This window comes from Lepus europaeus, chromosome 22 (assembly GCF_033115175.1).
Source record: "Lepus europaeus isolate LE1 chromosome 22, mLepTim1.pri, whole genome shotgun sequence".
In the NCBI taxonomy this organism is placed as follows: domain Eukaryota; kingdom Metazoa; phylum Chordata; class Mammalia; order Lagomorpha; family Leporidae; genus Lepus; species Lepus europaeus.
This window is the reverse complement of record NC_084848.1, coordinates 40,455,901-40,481,487: the sequence shown is the minus strand read 5'-3', so window position 1 is coordinate 40,481,487 and position 25,587 is coordinate 40,455,901. Positions and strand designations below refer to the sequence as shown.

At 44.3% G+C, this 25,587-nt stretch overlaps 1 protein-coding gene across 4 annotated transcripts in view; it reads left to right on the top strand.

The window, feature by feature from the left end:
• The window catches only part of WDR89 (WD repeat domain 89), a 56,154-nt gene extending 34,145 nt beyond the window's left edge, over positions 1–22,009 (top strand). For all 4 annotated transcript variants that reach the window (XM_062181600.1, XM_062181598.1, XM_062181599.1 and 1 more), the window contains exon 2: positions 20,208–22,009. In XM_062181600.1, the coding sequence (XP_062037584.1) occupies positions 20,239–21,402 (1,164 nt within the window). In that variant the 5' untranslated portion in view covers positions 20,208–20,238 and the 3' untranslated portion in view covers positions 21,403–22,009. The remainder of the gene's footprint in view (positions 1–20,207) is intronic.
• The last annotated feature ends 3,578 nt before the right edge of the window (positions 22,010–25,587 follow it).

The window sequence follows — 25,587 nt, the reverse complement described above, 5'->3', positions numbered from 1 at the left end:
GTGGAACGGACACCTCCACGCTTTTGCCCCGCCCTGAGTGTTGGGGCTTGAACAGTCTGACTGGGTAGGGTTTTGTTTTTGTTTTTTGTTTTGTTTTTGTTTTTTTTTTTGACAGGCAGAGTGGACAGTGAGAGAGAAAGACAGAGAAAGGTCTTCCTTTGCCGTTGGTTCACCCTTCAATGGCCGCCGCGGCCGGCGCGCTACGGCCAGCGCACCGCGCTTATCCAAAGCCAGGAGCCAGGTGCTTCTCCTGGTCTCCCATGGGGTGCAGGGCCCAAGCACTTGGGCCATCCTCCACTGCACTCCTGGGCCACAGCAGAGAGCTGGCCTGGAAGAGGGGCAACCGGGACAGAATCCGGTGCCCCGACTGGGACAAGAACCCTGTGTGCCGGCGCCACAAGGTGGAGGATTAGCCTAGTGAGCCGTGGCGCTGGCTACTGGGTAGAGTTTTGCTGTTGCTATCGTTACTTGAACTCACTTCCATCGGGCCTGGGATGCTGGAGAGTTTCTCTTGACCTTGTTGCACTGTTTCAGCAGGTGCCGCTCCCTGTGCCGGGCAGGGGCTTCTCTCTGCTCTGGTTCCTCTTCCCCAGCGACAGTGAACGTTCTTTACTCGATGTGAGGAATGCGCTTTGTTCATAGTGGGAGCAGGGAGTCGTTCTCCTGGATGTGTTTTTGTTTGGGGATGTTTTTTCAAATTTGTAAATATCTTTATTCTATATCTACATTGTTAACTTGACTAGCTAAGAAAATTCTAGGTTAGAAATAATTTTCATCCAGCACTCTGAAGGCATTATGCCACATTTGTGCAGCAGATGCTGTTGAGATGTCTGATGCCATTGTGATTCTGCAGTTCGGGTGACCTCTTTTTTCTGTGGATGCTTTCACCTTTTAATTTTCCCTTTATCTCCATATTCTGAGATTTTAAGATATATGCACATTGAGACAGGTCTTTTAAAATATTAATTGGGCCGGTGCGGCGGCTCTAGGCTAATCCTCTGCCTGCGGCACTGGCACAATGGGTTCTAGTCCCTGTCAGGGCACTGGATTCTGTCCCAGTTGCTCCTCTTCCAGTCCAGCTCTCTGCTGTGGGCCGGGAGTGCAGTGGAGAATGGCCAAGTGCTTGGGCCCTGCACCCACATGGGAGACCAGGAGAAGTGCCTGGCTCCTGGCTTTGGATCAGTGCGGTGTGTCGGCCACAGCGGCCATTGTGGGGTGAACCCACGGAAAAAGGAAGACCTATCTCTCTCTCTCTCTCTCTCTTTTACTGTCTGCTCTGCCTGTCTAAAAAAAAAAAAAAAAAAATGGTATCCTCTTTACTAGACACTTTTTTCTCTTCTTTTGGACTTAATATTTTAGGGTGTTTGTTTTTCTACATTGTGCAAGTGCTTTGATTTTCTTTCTTATTTTCCCCCCCTCTCTCTCTTTAAACTATAGCTTCTTTACTTATTTGAAAGGTGGAGTGACAGAGAAAGAGATCTTTCATCTGCTGGCTCACTCACCAAATACCCACTACAACGAGGCCTGGGCCAGACTGACGCTAGGAAGCAGCATCTTCATCTGGGTCTCCGTTATGAGTGGCAGGAACCCAGTTCTCGGGCCATCACCCACTGCCTGCTCAGCACCTTAGCAGGAAGCTGGGTCAGAATGGGAAGCAGGAGTGGGTCTCAGGCACGCTGATCTGGGCTGCAGGTGTCCTGAGTGGTGGTTTAACCCACTGCACCACAATGCCTGCCTCCTTGTCTTTTTCTCTTTTTGTAAGGACCATTCCTTAGCTGCATCTTTCAGCTCTTCTATAGATTTCTCTATTTTTGCTATCTTATTTTTATTTTCAAGAACTCTTTCTTATTCTCTGAACGTTCTTATTGTTTGTTGAAATGTGAGATACAATAAAAAGCTTGGTGAATTTACTGTCGTGCTTGTATAGGCGCCATGCTAATCTTCCCTGTCATGTCAGTTTCCGTGTTTGCTGCTGAAGCCAGCATCGTGATGTGTTTTGAGATCTTTGGGGGCCGGTGCTGTGGCGCAGTGGGCTAAGCTTCCACCTGCAGCACTGGCATCCCGTATGGGTGCTGGTTGGTGTCCTGGCTGCTCCTCTTCTGATCCAGCTTTCAGCTATGGCCTGGGAAGGCAGTAGAAGATGACCCGAGTGCTTGGACCCCTGCAGCCACGTGGGAGACCCAAAGCTCTTGGTTCCTTGCTTTGGATTGCCTCTGCTCTGGCTGTTGTGGCAATTTGGGGAGTGATCCAGCAGATGGAAGACCTCTCTCTGTCTGTAACTCTAACTCTCAAATAAATAAATAAAATCTTTTTTTAAAAAAGAAAAAGATTTCCAAATGTATACTTCTGTGTATAATCACCATCCAGAAAATTCCCTCGTATTTCCTTGTCTGTACCCCTCAAAAACTAACTAGTTTTCTGACTTCTACTGTTATAGATTTGTTTTGCCTGTTCTTGTTTCTCTTTTAAAAATTTCATTTACTTATTTTCATTTTATTTGAAAGACAGAAAGAGACAGAGTTCTCCCATCCGCTGGTTAATTCCCCAGATGTCTGCAGCAGCCAGAGCTGAGACAGCTGGGAACAAAGAGCCAATAGCTTTCATCTGGGTCTCCCACCTGGCTGGCAGGGACCCAACAGTTTGAGCCATCACCTGCTGCCTGGCAGGGTGCACACTGACAGGAAGCTGTGTTCAGAGCTGGGACTTGGGCCTGGCCCCGCTGAACTGGGATGTGGGCGTCCCGAGCAGCATCCTCACCACTACACTGAACACCAGCACCTGTTGTGCCTGTTCTTAATTGTATACATGAATCGTACTGCACTCTCTGTGTTAGACTTCTTTCAGTAGCGGTTCTGAGATTACCCATATTGTGGGATGAAACAGTTTGTCTCATTGCTGTGTAGGATTTCATTTTGTTAATCTATCTTGATTTATCGGTAAAGCCTCAACAATTGGATAATTATCTAATTAATCATATAATTAACTTAAAAGCTTTGAATTATCCTAAAAGTGGACTGACAATGTTATATTGGCTTGTTGCTTAGGACAGATACCTCAGTAGCATTTCTGAGACCTCTTAGGCATTCTTTCTAGGAAATTCTGTTTGCTCTTCTCTCATCGTTGTGACCTGAATCCAGCCATGTCCCCTCACCATCATAGCTCTTGTCCAGAATTTTGCACACAAAACTCTTAACTCCCTTTTTTTTAAAAATAAAAAAATATTAATTTTAATTTTGAAAGTCATAGTTACAGTTTCGAAAGTCACAGTTACATAGTTACGAGAGAAGGAGAGATCTTTCATCTGCTGGTTCACTCCCCAGATGCAGCTGAACCTGGGCCAGGCTGAAATCAAAAGCCAGGAGCTTCTTCCAGGTCTCCCACATGGGTAGCAGAGGCCCAAGCAAGCACTTGGACCATCTTCTGCTACTTTTCCCAGGCCATTAGCAGGGAGCTGGATTGGAAGTGGAGCAGCCGGAACACTGTCCGGCACCTTTATGGGATGCAGGCATTGTGGCAGGGGTTTACACGCTACGCCACAGCCCCGGCCCCTGTCACTCTTATTGCAAAGTCTGTTCTCCAGACAGCAACCAGACAGATGGGTCACGGTATCTGCCTGCAGGGGCTTGCTTTCTCACAGGTGAGTGAGGTCTAGCATTCTCAGCGCCCTCCACAAAGCTCTCAGCTGGCTCTAGTTAGCTCTTTAGCCTCCTATCCTGTCCCACTCACTCCTTCTGTGACTCGGCTAGAGCTGTGCTGGTGTACTTGCTGTTTCTCTCTACCCCGCATAACCAGTTCCTTGCTCCTCCTTTCACTCTGGTCTCATGGGAGAGGCTTTCCCTTAATGATGGAATCTAAAAAGCCTTTTCTGTCTCATTTTTCTTGTCTTACTCTTCATTATGTTTTTGTAGCACTCATTGACAGATATATTTTATTATAATTAGCTGTTTGTCTTTTTATTAAAAAATTTATTACTTGAAAGTTAGAGTTATACAGAGAGAGAGAGAGAGATCAATATTCCATCCAGTGGTTCACTCCCCAGATGGCCGCAGAGGCCAGGACTGGGCCAGGCTGAAACCAGGAGTCAGCAGTTTTTCTAGGTCTCCCACGAGGCTGGCAGGGGTCCAGACACTTTAACCTTCTTCTGCTGCTTTTCCCAGGCTATTATCAGGGTGGTGGATGGGAAGTGGAACAGCCAGGATTTGAACTGATGTCCATATGGGATGCTGATGACACAGGTGGCGGCTTTACTGGCTGTGTATTCTTCTGCTATCCTCCTTGAAGACAGGACTTTGTGTTCTTTGTTGAATCTAGGCCTGTCTCTCATAACGCTTCATGTGGCACAGTGTGGGGGCTAAGCTGCCATCTTCAGTGCCGGCATCCCATAAGGGCGCTGGTTCAAGTCTCAGTTGCTCCACTCTGATCCAGCTCACTGCTAATGGCCTGGGAAAGCAGTGGAGGATGGCCCAAGTGCTTGGGCCCCTGCACCCACATGGAAGACCCAGATGAAGCTTCTGGCTCCTAGCTTCAGCTTGGCCCAGCCCTGGCTGCTATAGCCATTTGAATAATGAACTGGAGGATGGAAGATCTCTGTCTCTCTTTCTCTCTCTGTAATTCTGACTTTCAAATAAATAATAAATAAATAAATCTTTAAAAATTATCTCTGATATTTTAAATAGGGCAACTCTTTGGGACCTTTGAGTAGATTTAATGTTGGCATTTATCAGTTTCTGACTGTAACATATGTACTATTCAAGTAGCTGGCTCTTTGGTAATGTTAACATCATCCTGTAATAGTGCATAGTTCTTTTTATATTTCCTCTTTTTGCAGTTCTTAAAAACAGCCTTTGATTTGCATATATATATATGTATATATATAAAGATCATTTATTTCAAGGGCAGAGTGACAGGGAGAGAGACAGAGACAGACAGACAGAAAGAGATTTTCCTTCTGCTGATTGACTCTTCCTGATGGCTTTTAACAGCCAGGGCTGGGCCAGGCTGAGGCTAAGAACTCCATCTGGGTCTCCCATGTGGATGGCAGGGCCTCACGTACTTAGGTCATCTTTCTTTGCCTTCCCAGGTGCTTTAACAGTGAGCTGGATGGGAAGTAGAGCAGCCAGGCCTGGAATCATTCACTGGATATAGGACCTGGTATCACAGACAGCGATTTAACCTACTGTGCCACCCAATCAGCCTCTGCTTACTGCTTTTTTTTTTTTTTTTTTTTAACTCAAGTGGCAGAGAGAGAGAGAGAGCGAGCTTCCACCTGTCTGTTCACTCCCCAGATGTTTGCAATGGCTGAACCAAACCCAGGCCTCCCATGTGGGTGGCAGATCCCCAACCACTTGAGCCATCACCTGCTTCCTCCTAGGGTGTGCCTTCCCAGGCAGCTAGAATCAGATCCAGAGCTAGGGTTGAACCCAGGCACTGCTGTGTGAGCTAGGAGTGTCCCAACTGGGAGCCTAGCCACTGGGCCAAACCACCACCCCTGCTTAATTTTTAAAGCTGCTTTTCAGAATTCAAGAAAGAAGAAATAGTAAACACATAGTACCAGTTCAAGAATTGGCTTTCTCCACGTTGCTTCTAACTGTTCCAAATTAAGGCATCTGGTGACTGGGGAAGTTGGGTTTTGTTCTGTGTGGTTAGCCAGCTGGTTGTTCTGGAAGGGAGAAGGTAGTGCATTGTTCTCATTGAAAGAAGCTGGCATTTGTAGACTTGGTGTACATGGTAACTTCTGGGTGGAAGACTGACTTGGAAAACTGGACATCTCAGGATGTGAGGAAAAAATAATTGTTTAAAAATGCTTTGGGTGTTATATCTGGAATCTGAGGCGTAATCTCACACTGTGTGAGAAGTGTGTGTCATTCCCTCCCCCTTTTCCTTGGTAACAGAGTCCTGCACTTTAAAAAATTGTTCTTTTCCTAAGAATTTTAGTGTATTTGATGCACGGGATGCCATATGTTGCTGCAACCGGTATCTTGAACATTGATGTGAATAAGAATAACATATTCAGACTCAGTAAGCAAGGTTAATTTACATTAAATCTCAGTCATTAATGAGTATGAAACTTAAAATTACATTAGAGTTGTAGCAGATGTCAGTTTAGCATACCTTCTACTAAATATTCAGCACTTCTTTCCAGTTTAAAACAAATGGTTCTTTGGCAAATTGTTTTAAAGACAATTCTGTGTTAGTTTGAAATATACACATGAATTTCTCTAGCTCCTTTCTGTAAAAGTTTCCTGAGAAAGATGCTACTGAAATTAATGCAGCGTGTGCTTTTGAAATTTACTCGTTTATTTGATAGGCAGGGAAATATAGCAAGAGGGACAAATAGAGGGCTCCTATCTGCTGGTTCACTCCCCAGATGCCCCTGCAGCCAGGGCTGGGCAAGGTTCAAAAACCAGACACTCAGTTCAGGTCACCCACGTGGGTGGCATGAACTCAAGTTACTTGAGCATCACTGCTGCCTCTCAAGATCTGATTATTGGGAAGCTGGAGTCAGGAACCAGAGTTGGGTGTTGACCCAGGTGTTCTGACGTGGCATACAGGCGTCTTAACCAGTCTTCACTGGGCTGAATGCCCATCCCCAGTGGATGCTTTTTAGCCTAAGATACTGTTTCCTGTTTAGGACATGCTGGTGATGCATATGAGCAGTTGTTCCCATTTCACTCTTTTCAGTTTTCCTGAAATGTTAGCAGCCAGAATCCTAAGCTTCCCTTGTGCAGTTTTGTTTCAGATAAGTTGACATGATTGATAAAGAATAAGTCTTTTCATGTCCAGTACGGAATTTTTGTGAGTAGACTTTTCTGATTTCCCAGTGGCTTTGCCACTGGTGCGTGGCATTGAGCGTTAACACCTGCTGCGTCCAGGTACTCTGCTACTATTTCTCCTTCTAAAAAAATTAACATGTATGCTTATATAGAGGTATGGAAAAGCATGACATACAATTACTGTAGAGGTGGTATAGTTACAGGAGTTGAGAGTGGAGAAAGAAATGAACTTTACTGCTTATGAACTATACTTTTCTCATCAGCAAAATTGACTAAATAGCACTTACAAGAATGTTATAAGGTGACCATCATCATTAAAAATTACAACACGAGGGGCTGGTGCTGTGGCATGGCAGGTTAAGCCACCGCCTGGGATGCCAGCATCCCTTATGGGTGCCTTTTTGTGTCTTGGCTGCTCCACTTCTGATCCTGGTCCCTGCTGATGGCCTGGGAAAGCAGCTGAAGGTGGCCCAAGTGCCTGGGCCCCTGCATCCACGTCATAAACCTGGAAGAAGCTCCTGGCTTCTGGCTTTGACCTGGCCCAGCCCTGGCCGTTGCAGCCATTTGGGGAGTGAACCAGCAGATGGAAGACTTCTTCCCCTCTGTCTCTCTTTCTTCTCCTCTGTCTCTCTAACTTTCTGAATTTCAAATATAATAAAATGAATCTTTAGAAAAAAAACTATTACTGTAGACTAGTATGTTACACATTTTCTCTAAGTAGTATTACATTTAGTCTAACTTGAATTTCATACACAAAAGTACATGACAGAAAAGAGATTGCTGAAACTCAGATATTTAGTACAAGACATTCTAGATCTTGAAAATTGTTTAGTTTTTTTAAAGTCAATAGTCTTTAGAGACTATAATCACTATACTTGGAATTTTTAGAATTATGTGCTTCAAGAGTGGGTGTTTGGCATGACAGTTAAGATGCGGCTTAGGAACCTGCATCCCATATCAGAGGGCCTGTTTCACATCCCATTTCTACTTCTAAGTGTTTTTTATTTATTATTATTATTAGATTTATTTTTTTATTTGAAAGAGCTCCAGAGGAGAGGCAGAGGCAGAGAGAGAGAGAGAGAGAGAGACCTTCCATTTGCTGATTCACTCCCCAAATGTCCACAATGGCCTGAGCTACGCTGATCTGAAGCCAAGAGCCAGGAGCTTATTCTGGGTCTTTCACATGGGTACAGGGGCTCAAGTACTTGGGCCGTCTTCGGCTGCTTTCCCAGGCACATTAGCTAGGAGCTGGATCAGAAGTAGGGCAGCCAGGACTCAAACCGGCACCCATATAGGATGCCAGAGCCCCAGGTGACAGTTTTACCCGCTACACCACAGCGCCATCCCCCGTTTCTACTTTTGATACAGCTTCTTGCTAATGTGTACCTAGGAGGCAGCAGGCGATGGTTCAAGTTCTTGGTTTCCTGCCTCTCACATGTAGGAGACCTGGATTGGGTTCTGGGCTCCTGGCTTTTCCTGGCCCAGTCCCAGCTTTTCCTGATTTTTGAGGAGTGAACCAGCAGATGGAAGATTCTTTGTTGGTCTGGTTTTGTCTCTCTGCCTTTAAAATAAATGAAAATTAGAAAAAAAAATTTAAACTATGTGCTTCAGATATGTTCACAGCTGATTGATATGGTCAAAATTAGGTTTGGGGCTGGCATGGATGGCATGGTGGCAGGGTACATCAGTACCTGCTATGCCAGCATCTCACACGGGTGATGGTTCATGTCCTATCGCACCACTTCATACGCAGCTCCCTGCTAATGCGCCTGGAAAAGCAGTGGAGGATAGTCCAAGTGCTTGGGTGCCTGCACCCTTAGGGAAGTCTCAGATGAACATTAACTTGAGACTTTTTTCAGCATAGGGACCTTCCTAGCTGAAAGGAATCTTTTTATGTCTAAAACCTACAGATATCTGCATCAGGGATCAAGGGGGAGCTATTTAAAAAATATTTATTTATTATTTATTTAAAGGCTGATCAACAGAGAGAGGGAAAGAGCTTTCTGATTTTTAAAATTTTTGATTAACATATGAAATGTGTACATTTTTATGGGGTACACTGCAGTATTTCCACTCTTGTAAAAAGCAGACTGACAGGTAATTAGCATTTTTGAATACAAGTAGTCTGTGTGGGAGTGTGTGTAATATTTCTCCCCTTTTCCTTCTTATGTCTGGAGACTGCCAGTTCTTCATACAGTGTATCAGCTGCCCCACTGTACTGTGAAGTGTTGAACTTACTGCTGCCGCTAAGTGGGCCTGGGCGCTCCTTGTCCAGCCTCCCTCTGTCTGCGCTCCTCTGTCCTGCCCAGCCTCTAGTAATCACAGCTCTGTGCTCAGGTCACGTGCCGTAGTCGTCGTTCTGTGTCTGGTTTATTTCACTTAACACAGGGACCTCTGGTCCCATCCATTTTACTGCAGCTTGCTCTTGCTCTCTCTCTCTCTCTTTTTAAAGATTTTTTTCTAGGGGCCAGTGTTGTGGCATAGCGAGTAAAGCTGCTGCCTGCAGCGCTGGCATCCCATATGGGTGCTGGTTCGAGTTCTGCCTGCTCCACTTCCCATTCAGCTCTCTGCTATGGCCTGGGAAAGCAGTGGAAGATGGCCCGAGTACTTGGTCCCCTGCCCCTGTGTGGGAGACCCAGCGGAAGCTCCTGGCTCCTGGCTTTGCAGCTCTGGTCATTGCAGCCACTTGGGAAGTGAATCAGTGGATGGAAGACCTCTCTTTCTCTGCCTCTGTAACTCTGTCTTTCAAATAAATAAATACTCTTTAAAAAAAAAAAAGATTTCTTTATTTGGAAGAGTTACAGAGAGATAAGGAGAGACAGAGAGGTCTTCATGTGCTGGTCCTCTCCCCAAATGGCCACAACAGCCAGGGCTGGGCCAGGCTGAAACCAGCAACCAGGAGCGTCTTCCGAGGCTCCCACGTGGGTAGCAGGGGCCCAATCACTTGGGCCATATTCCACTGCTTTCCCAGGCACATTAGCAAGGAGCTGGATCGGATTTGGAGCAGCTGGATCTCAAACCACTGCCCATTTGGGGTGCTGGTGCTGCGGTCCATGACTTTAACCTGCTGCACCAGCCCCTCCCAGTTTTTTTATGACTTTGAAATTTCTGCCGTGGTACTTACCCAGTGTCACTCCGTTTGGGTTTGTCTGTTTTTTCTGGTTTTTTTTTTTTTTTTTTTTTTTTTTTTTTTGTGTGTGTGTGTGTGATTAGACTGGACTGTTGGTGTTCTGGAGAGAATACCACAGGGGTGAAATGTCCATCATCCAACACATCACTCCAGGAAGATGTGATGGCAGCATGACTGGTGACTTGGTCAGTATGGCTCCCTGGTTCTCTACAGAGAAGTTGCTGTCTGTTCTTTCCTTACTCTGTTGTCGGAAGCAGGTAACCTATGTCCAGACCACACTCAAGGAGAGGAGCACACTCCACCTCCATGGACAGGGTCTATTTGCAGGTATTATTTGGAATTATTTTTCCCCTACATGCACACACACACACACACACATATATATATATATATTTTTTTTTTTTTTTTTGCCAGGCAGAGTTAGAGAGAGACAGAGAGACAGAGAGACAGAGAGAAAGGTCTTCCTTCCTTTGGTTCACTCCCCTAATGGCTGCTACAGCTGGCGCTGCACTGATCCAAAGCCAGGAGCCAGGTACTAACTCCCAGTCTCCCATGCGGGTGCAGGGACCCAAGCACTTGGGCCATCCTCCACTGCCCTCCTGGGCCACAGCAAAGAGCTGGACTGGAAGAGGAGCAGCCGGGATTAGTACCCGGCGGCCCAATTGGGGCTAGAACCTGGTGTACTGACGCCATAGGCGGAGGATTAGCCAAGTGAGCCATGGCGCCGGCCCCAATATATATATTTTGAAAGAAAGCAATCTTCTGTTCTCCTGGTTCAACTCCCCAAAGGCCTGCAACAGCCAGCATTGAAGGCAGGAACCCAGAACTCATTCTAGGCCTCTGTTCAAGTACTTGAGCCCAAACCTGCTGCCTCCAAGGGTGTGCGTTAGCGGTAAGCTGGAATTGGAAGCAGAGCTGGGATTTGGACCCAGGCCCTCTGTTATGCGATGTGCACATCCTATCCTAAGTCTTAATACTGTCCCCCTGTGCCTGTGCCTGCCCCTTAAAATTCTGTGGGGAAGATTTGTCCCTCTCTTTTATTTATTTACCTATTCATTTAAAAAAATGTTTATTTGAAAGGCAAAGTGAGAGATAAAGGTAGAGAAAGAGAGATCTTCCATCCATTTATTCGCTCCCCCAGAAGGCTCCAGCAGCTGGGATGGGCCAGACTGAAGCCAGGAGCCAGGAACTCCATCTGGGTCTTCCACTTTGGTGTCAGGAGCCCAAGTACCTGGGCCATCTTCCACCGCCTTCCCAAGTATATTACCAGGAAGCTGGATCAGAAGTGGAGTAGCCGGGACTTAACTGACACACCTCTATGGGACGCTAGTATCAGAAGTGCAGTTTAACCTGCTGTACCACAACGTTGCCTCCTCTTTGTCCTCTAGTATGTAGAATGAACGTACAATTTCTCCTCCTAAATTAACTCCTTTAATTAAGAAATAATAAACAGATTCTTCATTAAAGAATACAGTCGACCTTTATGGTTACATAAAAGAACAACAACCTGATATTACAATGAACAAAGGTTCACAAGTTTTGTGAACTTTCAAACCCAGCTTTCCCAGTATGCTTGCTTAATAGCTACGAAAACATGGGAAAGTTAGTGTCTTTGAGCTTCAATTTGTTCTGTAAAATGATCCTAATACCTGTTTCTCAGAGTTAAATGATTAGGATTTTAAGATGGGCTGTAATGGTTGGACGTTTGGCACAGTGGTTAAATTGCTGCTTGGGACACCGGCGTAGCATGTCAGAGTGCCTTGTTTGAGTCCCTGCTGCCCTGTGTCCGATTCAGCTGCCGGCTGACGTGAAGTAGGCACCAGCTGATGTCCCAAGTTCTTGGTCCTTGCCACCTCTGAGGAAGACCCGGTTTGAGTTTCAGGCTCCTTTTTAACCTGGCCCAACCCTGGCTGTTGCAGGCATTTGGGGAGAAGAAAATCAGCAGATGGAGGATCTTACTCTGTCTCTTTCTGTCTTTCTGACTTTCAAATGAAATGAAAATAAATTTTAAAACTTTTTTTAAGTTAAAAAAAAAAAAAAAACCATGTTTTGAGTTTTTAGTACATAGCCTACCACTCACTGAACACCAGTCATGTTTACTTTCTTCTCTGAGGATTCATTATACTTAAAAAAAAAAAAAAAAAAAAAGATTTGTTTTATTTGAAAGAGTGACATAGAGAAAGTGAGAGAGTGAGAGGGGCCAGGCTGAAGCCAGGAGCCTGAAACTCCATCTGGGTCTCCCATGTGAGTGTCAGGGCCCAAGCACTTGGGCTGCCTCCGGCAGCTTCCCCAGGTGCATTGGCGGGGCACTGGATGGGAAGCGGCGCTCTGATGTGGGATGCCGCTGTTAACTTTCTCCCCACACTTGGGCCCTTGCTGAATTCTTTCTGTCTTAATCATCACAGCTCGTTCTTTATAGTGCAGTGAGCAATATTGAGTTCTAGCTGTGGGGATTAAGATTTTCTGACCCACAGCTGATACATCGTTTCAGAAGAAAATTAGTCATTTATCCAACATATACTTCAAATGTGCTGCTACTCTCCGATATTAAAAATGTAATAGTAAACGGTGCTTATCCTGTCAGGTCTTTGAATTATAACGAACATTCATGCCTGACAATAGAAATACATCTACTTCTAAGGATACCGCTCATTTTTTATTTCATACAAAAGTAATGTGCTGAAGACTTTCAGTACCATACCTTTTGTAATCTGTAGTTTCTCAATAGGTATAATAAATTTTTTGTACCTGTTTTTAAAAAATCCTACTTCTTCTCCAATGGGATTATTTAAAGCTGGGCTCTCCTTTGAATTTCATATTCAAGCTGAGCCAGTTGAGACATAAGTAATGCTCAGTGGCTGCTCCCTGCAATTAAGATGTCCTTTGTATAAAAGGAAGAACATTCTATTGGGTGTATTTTAACAGGAGATAAAATGAAATAAGCCTTGATTGGGAAAGGAATAATTTAATTATTAGTAAAGCAAAAACTGCAAGAGGGGCTCAGACTGAGATGTAGTGATTTTGTTCCGAGAAGTGAACCAGTTAGGACTGATGATTGATGGGAGATGAGTCAGCATTTCCCATCCTGCTCTTGTGCTGCAGGCTGGCAGCTGATCGGGAAGTGGAGGTTTGACCTACGTGTAGCCCACCCCCGGGTGTCCACGGTGGTGTCTTTCCGAGCATCTTCCAGCAAGTGCACCACATTCCGACAGGAGACTCCTGTGTCCCCTTATGTTGTGGCCCAGGGCACTGCTGGGTTTCAGCTGACTGTCCACGTGAACCAGGCGGCTGGCTTTCTGGTGGTAGTGATTGTTACGAAGGTAGTGAAGGTAGACACACCTGTGGATATTGGGTATGGTTGCCTGCTCCATCCTCTGACTCAAGGGCAAGCAGTTGATTTTTAATGAAGAAAAATTCTTTGTAGCCAAGCAGACAGTCTCGGTTTTAGACTGTGCTAACCTCTCCCTTAATCTGATCTCCCCGTCACATCTCACTTCAGTGACAGCAAAGGTGAGGGCTCCGGGCTTCACCTGTGTGTGACTGGAAAGGCAGTTTCCTTCCTCTTAGCCTTCCTGGTTTTTTTGTTTGTTTGTTTTTAAAGATTTATTTTATTTATTTGAAAGGCAGAGTTAGAGAGAGAGAGAGAGAGATCTTCCACCTGCTGGCTCACTCCCCAGGTGACTGCAATGGCCAGCGCTGAGCCAGGCCAAAGCCAGGAACTTTATCTGGGTCTTGCACATGGGTGCAGGGGCCCAAGGACTGGGGCCATCTTATTCTCTCCCAGGCACCTCAGCAGGGAGCTGCATCGGAGTGGAGCAGCCACTCCAACTGGTGCCCATTTGGAGTGCTGGCATTGCAGTTGGTGGCTTGACCTGTTGTGCCACAATGTCAGCCCCTAACTAATCATTCTTTTATGCACTTAACAGAAACAGAAAAAAAAAAAAAGTTTAATCTTATTTGTTTTCATCATATGTTTTTGTTAGGTTGAACCCTATGAAATTATCAATATCATTTTAAGCTATGGAAGTAGGTTTAACATAATACTTCTAAGGCGCCTGTAGCCCAAATGAGGGAATTGGAGATTTGAATGGATGAGTAGCCTGTGTGTGAGAGGGTTTCTGCCTTGGGTAGCCAGGTAGATCAAGGTATCTTGTTTCCAGTACCATTGACTAAAGTGGAGAAAATTGGGAAGTGTAAGTTGTTTTTTTTTTTTTTTTTTTTTTTTTTTTGACAGTCAGAGTTAGACAGTAGGGGAGAGAGAGAGAGACAGAGAGAAAGGTCTTCCTTTTTCCATTAGTTCACTCCCCAAATGGCTGCTACAGCCGACACACTGCGCATATCCGAAGCCAGGAGCCAGGTGCTTCCTCCTGGTCTCCCATGCGGTTGCAGGGCCCAAGCACTTGGGCCATCCTCCACTGCACTCCCGGGCCACAGCAGAGAGCTGGACTGGAAGAGGAGCAACCGGGACAGAATCCGGCACCCCGACTGGGACTAGAACCCGATGTGCTGGCACCGCAGGCAGAGGATTAGCCTAGTGAGCTGCGGTGCCGGCCTTTGTTTTTGTTTTATAACGGGAAGGTTCTGGGGAGAGGGGGACATAAAATAATCAGTTTTATTTTGGATACAGGAGAATGGCCAACAGACAGGTGGAACTGAATTTGTAGACACAGAGATGGGTTCATTGACTGATGGATGTCACTTAAGAACATGAACATGATTGAGGTCAGCTGTAAGAGTGTGGTGTGAGGGAAGAAGAGACCCTTGGTGGGCGCTAGGCACAGCAGTTTAGTCACCACTTGGGACACCTGCAGCCACAACGGGAGTACCTGGGTTTGAGTTCCAGCTCCACTCTGTTTTCCAGCTTCCTGCCGATGCACACCCTGGGAGGCAGCAGGTGATGGCTGAAGAAGCTGAGTCCCTGCCACTGACATGGGCGGTCTGGATTGAGTTCCTGGGTCCTGACTTCAGCCTAACCTGGCCCAGTCCCCGCTGTTTTGGGTGTTTATGGAGTAAACAGATAGAAAAGAGATGTCTGTCTCTCTGTGTTTCAAATGGAATAAAATTTTGCTCAGCCCTGGATGTTGCAGGAATTTGGAAAATGAATCAGCAAATGAGAGATCTCAATCTCTGTCTTTTGGCCTTTCAAATAATTAATAGATAAGTAGAATTTGAAGACTATAAAATGAATCGATAGAAGGCTATATTTCAAGCAGGACTCACTTGCATAATAATGTATGAAAACACAGGTTGAGGATTTTCACAGTTCCCCTTAAGAAATTAAGCTGTCTTACTATTTATCTGTGGACAAATATAAATTCTGTGGTTTGAAAGGATTGTGCAGTACACCTAATTTATCTCTGATATCTCTCTCCTCCTCCTTTTTCTTCTTTTTGAAGTGTTCCTATGTTGGTTTTGTTTTTTGAAGGACATTGCATATAAACAGGGTGCCATGTGGCCAGCCTTTGGTTGTGGTAGTCACTTAGTTCTGAAGTGTTAGTTTGCTGTAAGGATCCATCTGGGACACCCTCTGCCTGCCTCCCCACCCAGGCCCCAGAACTAAAGCTTTGCAGGAGAGTGTTCCGCTGGGAGCTGGGAGCCAGACTGTCCAGCCAGCACAGCGGGAAGAGGGCAGTGCTGCTCTCCTGCTTGGGCGCGGCAGTCCCGTAAATTACTGTTGGCTTAAAAGCCACATCAAGCTTTTGAGGTTTGGCATTAATCAGACCTCTCGTATGCAGAGATCAGTGTGGAGTAGTAGTGAAGACTTGTTTCTTTTGTTGTTATTCAAAATGTTTATTTTCAGCTACTTGAAAAGCAGAGAGAAGAGAGAGAATCTTCCATCCACTGGTTCACTCCCCAAATGCCCACAACAGCCATGCTGGGCCAAAGTCAGAAGCCAGGAGCTCCATACGGGTCTCCCATGTCTGTAGAAGGGACCCACGCACTTGAACCATCATCTGCTGCCTCTCAGGATGCATTATTATCTCTCTTTTTTTAAAAAAGGATTTATTTATTTATTTGAAAGTCAGAGTTACACAGAGAGAGAGAAGGAGAGGCAGAGAGAGAAAGAGAGAGAGAGAAAGGTCTTCCATCCGCTAGTTCATTTCCCAATTGGCTGCAACGGCAGGAGCTGTGCTGATCCGAAGCCAGGAGCTTCCTCCAGCCAGGTCTCCCACATGGGTGCAGGGGCTCAAGGACTTGGGCCATCTTCTGCTTTCCCAGGCCATAGCAGAGAGCTGGATGGCAAGTGGAGCAGCCGGGACTTGAACTGGCACCTATATTGGATGCCAGCACTATAGGCAGCAGCTTTACCTGCTATGCCACAGTGCTGGAGCTACATTATTATCTCGGAATGCAATCTGGAATCTGAATTGGAAGCAGAAGTGCTAGGAATTGAACCAGTCACTTGGGCCTCCGAGGTTGTGGCTTAGCTTGCTGCCACAGTGTCTGCCCCTAGACCTGTTTCTTTTATAGTGGCATGTGCATACTTGAGCTAGCGCAAGAGAACAGGCAGTTGTTTCATCTGGGATTTAAGGGGTGTCTTCCTTCCAGTATATAGACAGCACATTCTTAAGCTAAATATACATTTTAGGATATATTTGAATAGCTTGTGGCAAAAGATTATTTTAAATGTTTTCTTCACAAATACATTTGTTTCACTATTTCCTTCGTGTGCTTTAAGATACTATTAGAGAGAGGGCCTTTATTAATGTCCATGGCAGAAGGTCCTGCAAACACACAGACACGCACCATGTCCTTCTGGATCTGTTTTGTTTTCTCCTACAGCCGTTCAGCTTTTGATATGAAAGTCTAGTCAATTATGTATTCATTTATTCAACAGCCATTTATTAATAACAAGAAAGAGGTAATAAGTTTAACAGATTAGGGATTTTCAAAAATTGCACAGAGTAAAAAGAACAAATTGCAAAATGATATATATCAATGTGATGACATTTTATAAATTCTTAATCTCACAGGAGTGAAGTTTTGGTTGTGTCTGAAATGTTTACTTCTTTAAATTAAAAAACTGAAGCAAATGTAGTAAAATGTTAGCATCTGTCAAATCTGGGTGGTACATATTTGAGTGTCTGCTGTACAGTCTTCCACAGCTCTTTGTACGTTTAAAGTGTTTCATAGTTAAATATTTTTAATTTTTGGAAGTGTACCACTTTTAGACTTATTTGGTTCTTTCATAGGGATTTTCTGTGTAGGGCTTACAGACTAATACAGTGATATCCAAAGGAAATAGAAACTGGCTTGCAGTGTATCTCAGTGGCCAAGATGGGAAAATTTGAACATCAAAAAGAACAAAGTGATAAATTGTAATACAGTTTTTAAAAAAAATTTATTATTTTTTTGAAATAACATTTTAAACTTATGTTATAGTCAAAGGCTTACTGTCTCCATTAAATAAAGAGTTCAACAAACAAAAAGTATAAAGAACATTAGTCCGGCAGGGAAATAGGCACCATAACACTACTTTTTTTTTTAATTTTTAAAGATTTGTGTTTATTTGAGAGTTAAGTTACAGACAGTGAGAGTGAGAGACAGAGAAAAAGGTCTTCTTCCATCAGCTGGTTCATTCCCCAAATGGCTTCAATGGCCAGAGCTGAGCTGATCCGAAGCCAGAGGCCAGGAGCCAGGAGTCTCTTCTAGGTCTCTCATGCTGGTGCAGGGGCCCAAGCATTTGATCCGTCTTCTATTGCTTTTCCAGACTATAGCAGAGAGCTGGATTGCAAGAGGAGCAGCCAAGATTAGAACTGGTGCCCGTATAGGATGCTGACGCCGCAGGTGGAGGATTAACCTGCTGTGCCACAGAGATGGCCCCCATTACACAGTTTTTAAAAATCATGATTCCTTAATGATATCCAAGAAAGAAAAGATTTTTTTTTTTAAATACAAGAATAGAGTGTGGCTAAATAGACATTTCTTAAAAGAAGAAATACAAATGGCCAACAGGAATATGAAAAATGGTTCTGGCTTCATACTGATGAACACCATGGGAGGTAGCAGGTGATAGCTTACGCATCTGGGTTCCTACCACCCACGTGAGAGATCCCAATTGGGTTTAGGGCTCCTGTTCTCAGCCTGGCCTAGCACTGGCTGTTGTGAGCACTGGAGGAATGAACCAGAAGATAGAAGATATATATATATACACACACACACACACACATATCCATATATATATATATATATCTTTCTGCCTTTCAAACAAATAAAAATAAATTTAAAGAAATTTTTAAAAAAGAAACTTCTGATTTCTAAAAAAGAAAATATGTTCAAAATCACTAATCATCAGGGAAAAGCAAATCAAAACCCAAATGAAATATCATCTCACTGCAGTTAGAATGGTTACTACCAAAAAGCCAAAACATGGGGCCGGCGCTGTGGCGGAGCGAGTAAAGCTGCCGCCTGCAATGCTGGCATCCCATATGGTGCTGGTTCGAGTCCTCGCTGCTCCACTTCCGATCCAGCTTTCTGCTGTGGCCTGGGAAAGCAGTAGAAGATGGACCAAGTCCTTGGGCTCCTGTACCCACATGGGAGACCCAGAAGAAGCTCCTGGCTCCTGGCTTCAGATTATTCCAGCTCTGAACGTTGCAGCCATTTGGGGAGTGAACCAGCGGATGTAAGACTTCTTCTCTCTCTCTCTCTCTCTCTCTCTCTCTCTCCCCTCTGCCTTTCCAATAAATAAATAAATCTTTAAAAAAAGAAAATGTGATTTCACTGGTGAAAAGCACAATAGAAAAACTTGTGATGATGTCACTAGGGATGCATATTTTCCTGGCATTGAACCCACCATGAAGACGCAGTCCAGTGTTAAGAGCACAGTCCCTGAAGCCAGAATACCTAGGTTCAAGTCCCAGTTCGACCATCTACAAGCAGCTCCTGCCCAAGAAGCACTTCTCCAGGATTCTGTACTGAAAACCTTCATGTTGTCAGTTTCCTGTTGTCTTAGTAACAAATTGCCACCAGTTTAGTAACTTGAAACTGCAGGGATTTGTTATCTTACAGTTCTGGAGGTCAGAGTGTCCAATATGACCATCACTTGGCTCAGTTTAAGGTATCCCCAGGGCTGCTTGGCCATTTGGAGGCTCTGAAGGAGGTTGCCTTTCCTTTCCCAGTTTCCCAAGGCCACCTGGATTTCTTGGTTTATGACTCTCATCTTAAAAACTAGCAACACTGTGGCTCCCTGTGTCTACCTTTCACAGTAACATCTCCCTCTGTCCCTCTTCCACTTTTAAAAACATTTGTGATTACAGCGGACCTACCCAGATAATCTGGAGGATAATCCCCCTATTTTAAGGTCAGCCTTAAATAAGGCTGATTAGCAACCTTAATTCCATCTGCAACCTCAATTCCCCCTTGCCATGTGACTTGCCATATTCACAGGTTCCAGGGATTAAGGCATGGGCATCTTTGGGGAAGCATTTTTTGGCCTACGCATCCATGATTAAATTCTAAAGCTGTATAAGGCAGCTGGGGCCCAGATCTGGGAGGTGATTTTGAGTCCTTGTCAATGCCTGTGGGTAGTACCAGGGCCTGGGTTTGAGCTAAAAGGAAGCACTAAATGGTATATATATAAAAAGGTACCTCAGAAAGTACATGGAAAATGCAATTAAAGGATAGGTTTCTTGTGGTGCAGAAAATTTTTTTTAAATCCATGTGTATAGGGTGGAGTGGAAAGAAGAAAACTAAGCATAGATTTCAAAACTTTTTACAGAAAAATAAATTTATCTTACATTTTCTATAAACTTTTTGAGGTACCCTCATATATGTTTTCTAATTCTCGTACTAGCATAGAATATATATGGTAAATTCAGCATTAAAGAGTGAATTTGAAGACAAGTGAATTTTAGTTACACCGTGGTTGGGAAATTACTGAAATACTAAGTTTTATTTCTATTCTCCTGTGCTAGCCCTCAAAGGAAATTAAGTTTAGTTTACTTGTAAGGCAGAGTGACACAGAGATTTTTCATTCACTGGTTTCATTCCCTGAAGGGCTGCAACAGGCAGCCAGACAAGCTGGGAGTCCTGAACTTCCTCCAGGGCTCTCCCCTGGGTCGCGGTAACCAGCTACTTGAGCCATCACCTGCTGCCTCCCCAGGACTGCATTAATAGGAGGCTGTATCAAAAGCAGAGTAGCTGGAACTTGAACCAGGGTCTCTGATACATGAGTAGGGGCTCTCTCAAGTGGTGGCTTAACCCACTACGCCACCATACCCACCCCCAAAGAAAGTAAATCATGATTGAATTGCAGTTTTGGTGAAGGCGTAAGTTTAATTAAAATTTGTGCATTTTTATTACAGAGTTTTGTTACCCTTGGACGCTCCTGTTGACATGGAGAAGGTCGAGGAGCAGTTCGCCAATCTCCACATTGTTAGTCGTTCCTCAGAAACTCAGGAGCCCACCTACCTGCTTGGCGTGGACACATCGAAGACCGTCCATGCACAAGAGGGCAGCTTGGTTGCTGTTTTGTGTTCCAGTGGATCAATCAGAATATATGACAAAGAAAGGTTAAACGTACTACGAGAATTTAGTGGATATCCCGGACTTCTTAATGGAGTCAAATTTGCAAATTCCCGTAATAGTGTGTATTCATCGTGTACTGACGGCACCGTAAAATGTTGGGATGCTCGCTCAGCCAGTGAGAAACCTGTTCAACTGTTCAAGGGTTACCCTTCCAACGTTTTCATCAGTTTTGACATCAGCTGTGATGATCATGTCATTTGTGCTGGCACAGAGAAAGTCGATGATGATGCCTTGTTGGTCTTTTGGGATGCAAGGATTAGCTCTCAAGATTTGTCTACCACTACAGACCCACTGGGTGCATATTCAGAGACACACAGTGATGATATCACTCAGGTCTCCTTCCATCCCAGCAACCCCCACCTAGTAGTCTCAGGTTCAACTGATGGCCTGGTAAATGTATTTGATATCAGCGTTGATAATGAAGAGGATGCCCTGGTTGCAACCTGTAACTCAGTTTCATCAGTCAGCTCTATTGGTTGGTCTGGGAGAGATTACAAACAGATTTACTGCATGACACACGATGAAGGGTTTTGCTGGTGGGACCTCAATCATTTGGAGACTGATGAACCCATTACACGTTTGAGCATCCAGGATGTCAGAGAAGTCGTTAACATCAAAGAAGGTAGCTTGGACTATTTGATTGGTGGCCTCTATCATGAAAAGATGGACAGATTGTTTGTTATCGGAGGAACGAACACAGGCAGCATTCACTTGATGAGCTGCACCACGTCAGGACTGACGCACGTGACCACTCTCCAGGGAGGGCATGCGGCCACAGTCCGGTCTTTTTGCTGGAATGTGCATGATGACTCCTTGCTGACTGGGGGAGAAGATGCACAGTTGTTACTCTGGAAACCTGCCGCTGTAGAGAAGACCCTTGCGAAGAAAGACAGCCTGAAAATCGCGTCTTCTGTGCACCAGCGAGTGCGCGTTCACAGTAACGATTCTTACAAGAGAAGGAAAAAGCCGTGACACCGAGAGTTCACGTGGTGGGTCTCGTAGTGTCAGTAATTCTTCTGGCTTACTTCCTCTAGAAGACGTGTTAAGGCTTGTCTGTAAAAATAAGCCAGTTACCAAACAGTCCTGGACAAATGTTAAGAATGGTTTAATTCAGGTGTTCACCTATTCTAAAAAAATTTTAAAGCCACCAGTTGAGTAAAATAATCAGGTTAAAATAAAATGACATTCCTCATTTTTAAAACCATCAATTGAGTTAGTAAATGTTAAAGGACATTAACTCTGATGAGGATATTTTAGAAGTAGGTAGCTAGTGAAAATAAATAGTTTGGGCATTTTTTTAAGCTCATTTTTTTACATTTTAAATTACCGTCATTGCTTATAGAACCAAATGTTAATTTGAGCAACTTCTAATTGCTTAATACATGTGATATATGATGTTGGAGTATTTAAATGTAAATATTCTAATGAATTTAAATAGCATTAATTTTTTAAATAAAATGGTAGACATCTAAAATGAGAAAAATATAGTTAATAAGTGTTTTCATCTTTACTCTGATCAGTAAGTGTTTTGCTGATAAAAAGGAAATTATCTTATAAAATTCATTTTGAGACCAAAAATAAAAGGCAATAATAAATATATTAGCAAAAGATTATTTTTGTTACAAAATATTCTTTTAATAATTTGTGATAAAATTTACTTCCATAATTTTAAACTTGAACTTGTTTATTGCTAATTTTTTTCATCCTTCAAAAAATATCTCTGTAAAGAATCTTAATAAAAGAGTTGATCTCTTTAAAGTTTGATATCTTTTCTTACTGTTGAAGATAAAAAATCTTTTTGTAGATATTAGAAATATTGTTGTAACACCATAAATGTTTCTTTAGAACCTCTTACATTTTTTTTTAAATGTTAAGCAATGAATTATCCTTGAGACTGATCCGGAGGGAAAAATTTATTTTTCTGCTTGACATTTAGACTCTGGCAAAGCTTAACTCAGATGGTATAGTAGGTAAGTCACTCTTTAACATATTCAAAATACATAATTCCTGTTTGAAGAAATTCAGCTATTCTTGCCATTGTCCAAAACATAAACCTGAGGATCATTCTGGACTTCGCTCCTCTCTTCTTGCCCAGTCGTTGCTGAGCCCTGTGCATTCCCCTCAGCTCTGTCAGCTGCTCTGCCTTGGCCCCACTGCTGCCTTGGAGCAGACGCGTCATCTCTCATCTTGTGGGGAGACTTGGGCTCTTGTCCACTTCCTCCCGTCTTTCCTGCTGCTTCTGGGCTGAACGCTGGAAACAGATCTGAGGATGCCTCTGACTGCTCAAAGCTCTTGGCATATTTGCATGTTTTGTGGAGCACTGTACTAACATTAAAAATTATGCTTTTTTTTTTTTTTTAAAAAAGGATTTATTTATTTATATGAAAGGCAGTTGAGAGAGAGAGAGAGAGAGATCTTCCATCTGCTGGTTCACTCCCCAGATGGCTGCAACAACTAGGGCTGGGCCAGGCCAGAGCCAGGAGCCGGGAGCTTCTTCCAGGTCAAGCACTTGGACCATCTTCTGCTTCTTTTCTCAGGCCATTAGCAGGGAGCTGGATCAAAAGTCCCGCTGTCAGGACTGGAACCAGCACCCATAAAGGATGCTAGCACTGCAGGGGGAGGTTTAACTTGCTGTGCCACGGCACTGGCCCCCAAAATCATGCTTTTCGAGATTGTTAGGATGTGAAACATGCTGAAAAAACTAATTAAGATTTCTCAAGAAATTGCATTCATAAAACAATAGGAGATGAAATTGGAGTTATTGAAACAATAGAGCTTTTAAAAGTTGAAAATAATAAATAGTAAAAATGATTTAATATGGTTGGAAGTGCCAGTGAGGTAATATCCCTAGGAGTAGGACTTGAATGAAACAGAGAAAAAAGACAAAAGCCACAGAAGATACAGGAAACTAAATATCAGGCTAACAGTTTTAGAAAGTGAAAAAAGTCGAAAGAACAGTGGGGGAGTGGATTATTGAAAGTAATTAATAGAAAAGGCTATTCCATAGCTTCAACCTTCAGATCACAAGGCCCTAGTGTCAAGTGTGATGAATGAAAAAGACCCACGCCAAGGGACAGCACTGTGAAGTTGCAGGGGGAGCGAACAGTCACTCGAACAAGACCAACATGAGCCTTAGATTTCTCACCGAGTCTGGATGACCAGAGATGGTGGATTAGTGCTTTCAGGCTCTGAGGACCCTTCCTGACCTTCCAAAATCACTCCCTCCAAACAGGAAGCTAATAGATTGCGACTAGTTATTTGAGATAGCCCTCACCAAATGTACACTGTCTTGTTGCATTGCTAACTAAACGCTCACTAGCTAAACCCAGGAAGTAAACAGATTTGTGTTTTAAGAGATACTTGCTTTTCCAATCTGTAATTATTAGTGTCCAGAAACTGTATTCAAGTGGGAAGGTAAAAACGTTTTCAGACATGCTAGACCTCAAACTTCACTTTCCATACCACTGTTTTCAAAGGCTCCTGGAAGATGTGCTCCACAGAATTGAGGAGGTAAATCAAGGAAGACAAGAGATACCAGAAATAACCACACCGTCCCAGCTCATAGCAAGGTAGCAGCTTTGCCGAGCAACCTTGGAATATTAAGTTCAGAACAAGACACGGTATCAGGAGGGAGTTGTTCAGAGAGAAAGATAAACTGATAAGCTACCTAATTCATTTGGCCATAGATGAAACTAGTCAATTAAAAGAGACGTTCATATACACTTTTTTTTTTTTTTTTTTGACAGGCAGAGTGGACAGTGAGAGACAGAGAGAAAGGTCTTCCTTTTCCGTTGGTTCACCCTCCAATGGCCACTGTGGCCGGCGCATCACACTGATCCGAAGGCAGGAGCCAGGTGTTTATCCTGGTCTCCCATGGGGTGAAGGGCCCAAGGACTTGGGCCATCCTCCACTGCACTCCCGGGCCACAGCAGAGAGCTGGCCTGGAAGAGGGGCAACCGGGACAGGATCAGTGCCCTGACCGGGACTAGAACCCGGTGTGCCGGCGCCGCAAGGTGGAGGATTAGCCTAGTGAGCCGCGGCGCTGGCCTAATATACACATTTTTTTTAAGTTCAAATAAAACTGTATTCACTTAGGGAGTTAAAAACATAAAAAGAACAGGGCTGGCATTGTGGCATAGTGGGTAAAGCAGCTACCTGCAACACCAGCATCCCAAATGGGTGCCAGTTCGTCTTGGTTGCTCCATTTCTGATCCAGCTCCCTGTTAATGGCCTGGGAAAACAACAGAAGACGGCCCAAGTGCTTGGGCTTCTGCACCCATGTAGGAGACCCAGAAGAAGCTCCTGGCTTCAGCCTGGCCCAGCCCCAGCTGTTACGGCCATTTGGGTGAGTGAACCAACAGATGGTCAATCTCTTTCTCTGTCTCCCTCTCCTTCTCTTCCTCTCTCTCTGTAATTATGCCTTTCAAATAAAAAAAAAATCTTAAATAAAAATAGGCCAGCGCCACGGCTCACTTGGCTAATCCTCTGCCTGCGGCGCCGGCACCCTGGGTTCTAGTCCCGGTTGGGGCGCCGGGTTCTAGTCCTGGTTGTTCCTCTTCCAGTCCAGCTCTCTGCTGTGGCCCGGGCGGGCGGTGGAGGATGGCCCAATTGCTTGGGCCCTGCACCCGCATGGGAGACCAGGAGGAACCACCTGGCTCCTGGCTTTGGATTGGCACAGCGCGCCATAGCAGCCATTTGGGGGGTGAACCAAAAGAAGGAAGACCTTTCTCTCTGTCTCTCTCTCCCACTGTCTAACTCTGCCTGTCAAAATAAATAAATAAATAAAAATAAAAACGAGGAAGATAAAAGGTACACTAATCCCTAGGACGGTAGAAAATATGTGCAAATCATATACAAACTTGATACAAGGAGCTTGTAAAGAATTCTAAAGGCAACCCATTAAAGTGATCAGAGGGTGTGAGCAGACATTTCTCCAAAGGCAATATACTGTTGGCCAGTAAGCACAAGAGACGTTCTCAGTGTCCTCTCATCAGAAATGCAAAGCCAAACCACAGTGAGAGACTGCTTCACACCCACTTGGATGGCTGTTATCCAAACGGTGAGGGGTGACGGAGAGCTGGAGAGATCAACCTTCACAGCTGCTGATGGAAAAGCAAAGTGGTGCTGCTGCTTTGGAGAGCGGACCGGCGGTCCCCG